General features: G+C 35.5%; 1 protein-coding gene across 1 annotated transcript; it reads left to right on the top strand.

Moving 5' to 3' along the window:
- Window positions 1–512: 512 nt before the first annotated feature.
- Window positions 513–3,823, top strand: LOC132633205 (WUSCHEL-related homeobox 1). Its single transcript, XM_060349474.1, has 4 exons — window positions 513–1,357; window positions 1,572–1,907; window positions 2,448–2,524; window positions 3,088–3,823. The coding sequence occupies exons 1-4, from the start codon at window positions 1,171–1,173 to the stop codon at window positions 3,634–3,636; spliced, it is 1,149 nt and encodes a 382-aa protein (XP_060205457.1). The 5' UTR covers window positions 513–1,170; the 3' UTR covers window positions 3,637–3,823.
- The last annotated feature ends 2,075 nt before the right edge of the window (window positions 3,824–5,898 follow it).

Below are 5,898 nucleotides of genomic sequence, written 5' to 3'. Positions count from 1 at the left end.
TAGACGTTTGAGAATATGCACAAAAAGTAATTCCAAAATTTGAACCGGAAATGTCAAATAAGAACACATTACCATATGTTCAGGTGCTTAATTGAACATGACGTAATTCGAATGTCTAAATGAAATTTATTGACAGTTTTTAAAAGTTATACTGCTTTTTTCTTTATCTCATTCTCAATTAAATACTCGCATAATAATTCGGATGTTCTGATAAATACGAGGAGATTGAGGAAAGCTCCAAATGCTCGGCCAGTCTTGAAATTTATAATTGTTCTGGTAATATTCTAAACATACATACTTACACTAAATTAAGTTGAGAAAGAGTTTTGATTTATGTTTTGGGTGATGAAGAAAGAAAGAGTGGGGGTAAAATAGAGAGAGAGAGAGGGGGGCAGTTCGGATTGAGAATAAGTGTGAAAGTGAGATGACAAGGTAAGAACAATACATGAGGGCTGATGAGGGGCTTATGATAACCCTCATCATCGTCACGTCGTTTTTCATTCACATTTATCGATAATCATAACACCTCTCTTCTCCCAGAATTCCACGCCTCAATTCTTTCTTTCTTTTTGTTTCTTTCATTCTCTTCTAATTCCACCAGCCCCCCTTTTCCTTTCCTTCCTTCCATTTTGCTTTTCTTGATTTCTCTCTCTTTCCCTTTTCCCTCTCTGTCTAATTTGTCTCCTCTCCCACGCCTTGAAAATTGAGATATCATACTTTCATTCCTATACTATACTATAGTCCTACTAAGCTACTATTTGTAAAATAAATTCAATAAGCCTAGTCAACCTCTCATGTTTTGTACATGACTTTGTTTCAATTTAAACTAACACCATTCCTTCTTCTTTCTTTGTCTCCTTCTCTCTCTCTCTCTCTCTCTCTCTCTCTCTTTCTGTCTCTATTGTTACACATCTCTTTCTCCTGAATCTTGCCAAATTCCTTGTGTTCAGCTCCCCCCTCCCTTAAAAGTCACCCCATTTCATTCTCTCTTTTACTTTTTTTTTTACCATCACCAAACATATATGCCTTTTCTTACTTTTAACCTTGAATGAACAACTAATAACCTTGATCTTACTAAAAAATTCACCTTCATTCTCTCCTCTAAGCTCACTTTCACTCTTTCCCTTTTTGATAGAACCATTTTCTTAATTTTCCCAGTAAAGACAAAAAATGTGGATGATGGGATACAATGATGGAGGAGATTTCAACATGCCAGATTCATTCAATGGCAGAAATCTTCGTCCACTTATGCCAAGAGTACCTCATGCTCCTATTGCTACTGCTACTAATCCCACTAATTGCTTAAGAAACGTTCATGGAGACAACTTTATTGCACTTAATCATCATCATCAGCTTGGTAAAATAACACTACATTTAATTTATTTATTTTTATACATATATGTAGTATATAGTATATAGAGATGTCTTTCTACTTTCTCTTTTTTACCTTTCCTTCCCTTTACTGCATGCGTGACAAAGATACTTCGTACATCGAAAACTTATTTTATCGACAGATCTAACGACTAGCTTTACATTTTAATTTATTGGTCTGCATTTTTTTTTCCAAGCAGCTATGAGTGAACAAAATAAGAGAGATTTCAACAGGCAACAATTAGTTGTGAGCTCACGTTGGAATCCAACTCCAGAACAACTGCAAACCCTTGAGGAGTTGTATCGACGTGGCACTAGAACTCCTTCAGCTGAACAGATTCAACACATAACGGCACAACTTCGACGTTATGGGAAAATTGAAGGCAAGAATGTCTTTTACTGGTTTCAAAATCACAAGGCTAGGGAACGCCAAAAGCGACGCCGTCAACTTGAATCCGCTGCTAATGCTGGTGGTGGTGGCGATGATCAGTCTCATAGTAATTGTAACGCTGAGAACCCCGAAAGGAAAGAATCAGGTAAATATACATGAATCCCAGTCTTTTATGTTTAATTAGAAGATTCAACAATTTATATATATACACATCAAAAGGTTTGCTACTCTATTTTCCGTCGAAATCATGGCTCCACCACTGGTTTATGGGATGAGTTTAATTGAAATCACAATTTATTATTTAAAATATATGTGTGTGTGAGAAATATTTAAAATTAGTATAAACATATGACTAGTATGTTTTGATTTTTTTTTTGTTTTTTTTTGTTTTTTGTTTTTGTTTGAGTAATTCATCAGAACATGAGCATGCAAGTTAACAAAAGACGACATGGGATGAGAATGATGCAAGAAAGAAAGAAATTTGTTTGATAGCGTGTCCTGATACACTAAATATTCTCTTTTTTGCTTTCGTGCCCACTCGTTTTTTGTCTGTTGTTATTTAAGATATTGTAAAGTTGCATTCTGTGTGTTTGGATTTGATATGCTTTTTCTTCCATTCCGATTGTTGCTTATTGAGAGGTAAAAGTTTCTTTACTCTTTTTTGTTTTTGTGTTTGTCCGCACAGGAGCAAATAGAACAGTTTTTGAAATTGAACAGACCAAGCACTGGCCTTCCCCAACAAACTGCAGTACTCTTTCAGAGGTCCTGTCTCTCTCCTTAGACTCTTCAATCTCTTTTTCATAACCAAAAAGTAATTAAAATTCCTTAAACATGTCATTATGTCCTTATGATTTGCAAAATATAATCTAAGATGAAAAAAAAGAAGCAAAAAAGCATTATTTCTTGGAAAATATAAAAGAGTCTAAAAGCTGTGGTTTCCTTTCTGTTGTGTATATATAAGTAGGTGTAAGAGATAGAATAGGGTTTTGGGATTTTGTGCTTTAGATTTCATTAGAAAAGTGATGGATATGGGCACAGGGCACCCATGATCCGATCCTCTGTAGTCTTATCACGAAAAGACATTTGCCGAAGCTCTTCAGTGAAATTTGACTTTCCATTTAGACGTAGGTATATGCTCTATCAAATCAGGAAGCAATCACAATGTAGAGAAGCTATACGATTTTGCTGTGCCTATATGAACAACGGTCAAACTAGGGTTGTTACTTTTCACTAGACGTAAACAAAATGAAAATAAAACTTGCATGGAATAGTGTTAACATGGAAGTTGATAATCTTTTTGAAATATTGCAATAAATATGATGCAGAAAACTGTAGCAACAACAAAGGCAGGAGTGGCAGAATGTAGAGGAGCAGAAAGATGGATACCATTCGATGAAGGAGAACAAAGAAGGACCCTATTAACAGAAAGGAATGCCCCGTGGCAGATGATGCATTTATCTTGTTCACCCCCCACCAACACCAACACCACCCATCTCATGAATAACAATTCTACAACAATGAGTAGTAATACTATTACTACTAATATTCCGTTAATAAGTAACTGTCCATCAACACCAAGAACAATGGATCATCATCAGCCAAAGCGACTCCTAAAAGCCAAAGATCATCTTAACATCTTTATAGCACCTTTCGGAGTGGATGATCATAAGCACGAAAATATCGAAAACATTCTTGGAGATGAAGTCCATGGTGAATCACAGACACTAGAACTGTTTCCTCTCCGCAGCAGCAACGACAACAGCGACGAAAATAATTTTTCAGAGAAGGACGAAATAGGGGCCGCTGCAAATTCGAACAACAACTTTAGCGGTAGTAATTACCAGTTTTTTGAGTTCCTTCCACTCAAGAACTAAGGAATTAGTTATGGTTGTTTGGCTATTTATGTAACTTAAAATTAATGATGGGATTTTTTCCCTATTAGTAATTAATGATGTGGTTAATTCAATGATGTATCGTTTCGCGAAATGAGAGATTGTTTTAAAATGCATTTGGACCATGTTATTTGCATCCATGAAATCAATGTTTTACTCCCTCGGTTCATTTTTGCTTATCCACTACTAAAATGAATGTGCACTTTTACTTGTCCAATTTGAAAATTGAATACAAAAGTTATCACTTGGTTTCTAATTTATCCTCATTATTAACTTTAATCATTTTCCAATGCATTTCCCAAAATATTGAATTTATTATATTCAAAGAGTGATATAGTAGTAAACTTATCATTTTATTAAAGGTTAAGGGTAAAAAGCACGCCTCAAGTATCACCTTTTTTTGAGTTTCCTACTTGAACTATCAGGTATGAGAGTTTCCTACTTGAACTATCAGGTATGAGAGTTTCCTACCTAAACAATTACGAACTAGTTTACAAAACATACCTCAACCTCAACTATTACTTCTTCACTTTTCCTACCTGAACTATCACCAACTATTTTGCAAAACACACCTCAACTATCAGTTTTGAGATGTGTTTTAAAACTAGAGTTTCCTACCTAAACGAGACCAACTAGTTTTTAAAACACATCTCAAAACTGATAGTTGGGGTGTGTTTTGCAAACTAATTAGTGATAGTTCAGGTAGGAAACTCAAAAAAAGTTGATACTTGAGGTGTGTTTTTGTCCATTATCTCTTTTATTAATTACTTCTTAAGGGGTGTATCAAGTCAAACATAGAGAAGTAAAAGTGGACGGAGGGAGTATTAGTTATTTTTTATCAGCGGTAAGTAACAATCAGATGGGCATTGGGAAGAAATTCAAGTACATTGATTACACATGGAACTGGAACAAGGTCTGTCTTATGGCAGAGAATTTCAAGGCAGTAATCACAAGTAAAATGATCAAGTGGATTAAACCAACAGGCAACAAGTGGAAACTCAACACAGATGGAAGTTATCTGAAGAATCAGAGAAAAGCTGGAGCTGGTGGTATTGTTAGAAACAGAATTGGGAACATGATCATAGCCTTCTCATATCCATCCCAATAATACACGAACAATTATAGCGAAGCTCAAGCAGCTCTGATAGGAATCTCTTGGTGTGTTAATCAACAGTTTGAGGCATTAGAAGTGGAACTGGACTCATTATTGGTGGTTCAAATGCTAAATGGTACACTTAAACCCCCATGGAGGATTCAAGGTATTATCGATGAAATAAGGGCAAAGATGACAGGTAGAAACATCTCAGTTCAACACTGCTACAGAGAAGGGAACGAGGTTGCGGATGCTCTAGCCAAATACGCTGCACAAGTACAGGCCCCAAGAATTTTTTTGATTGAAGGAGACCTACCTATGGAGGCTAGAGGTCCTTTAAGAATGAACAAACTTGATCTCCCATCCTTCAGGAGACAAGTGAAGAAAAACTCCGGCTGGTTCTTCGAACCTCCGTGAGCAAACCTTCTGTAAATGCATTAACTTCTTATAGTTTCAATGCATCTTTATATATATAGTTTGCTAAGACTGTGACTGATAGAAGTTTGTAGCTTGCTAAAAGGATAGTGTAACCTACTGTTCTAAAAATCAAGGAGGTCAGGTACTGAAGCCCCCCTCCAAGCCAGTGTAATTTTTTTGCGGAAAATAATAGACAATGTAGTGTGCATAAAAAAAAAAAAAAAAGTATGTAATTAGGCTTGTGCTAGTATATATTGGAGCTGTCAAACTATTAAAAAAAAAAAAAAGTAACAATCAGATGTTGAGAGCAGTTGGCCTCTTGTTTAGCCAGAAATGTCACTGCTCCGTCAAATTAATATTCTTTCAAATACGACTCTTATATAAGAAAAAATATATACAGCTCTTATAAAGTTGATCTCTTTGTTGAAAGAAGATGAGTTTGACAATGACAAGAGGGCTCAAAAATGTTGAAAATTGAAATATGGATGAGAGATTAGGATGTTGATCGATGAAGTGATTCGGACATTAATAGTAACATTTTCACTTCACTCCTCCCCAGTACTTTTGACATACTTGTATATGGAATATACAGGATATGTTGAGTCTACATTCTATTCATGAATTACAAAGAAACAAATGACTTTATGCTTCAGTTTGTGAAGAAATGTGACTATGTGAACGAATCTTTTCTTAGCTTAACTTGGGGTCGGAGCGAGGGATCGAGATCGACCAAT

The sequence above is a fragment of the Lycium barbarum genome, chromosome 3 (assembly GCF_019175385.1).
Source record: "Lycium barbarum isolate Lr01 chromosome 3, ASM1917538v2, whole genome shotgun sequence".
Lineage (NCBI taxonomy): Eukaryota > Viridiplantae > Streptophyta > Magnoliopsida > Solanales > Solanaceae > Lycium > Lycium barbarum.
Note: the sequence above shows the minus strand (reverse complement) of the source record. Positions and strands in the feature narration are given on the sequence as shown.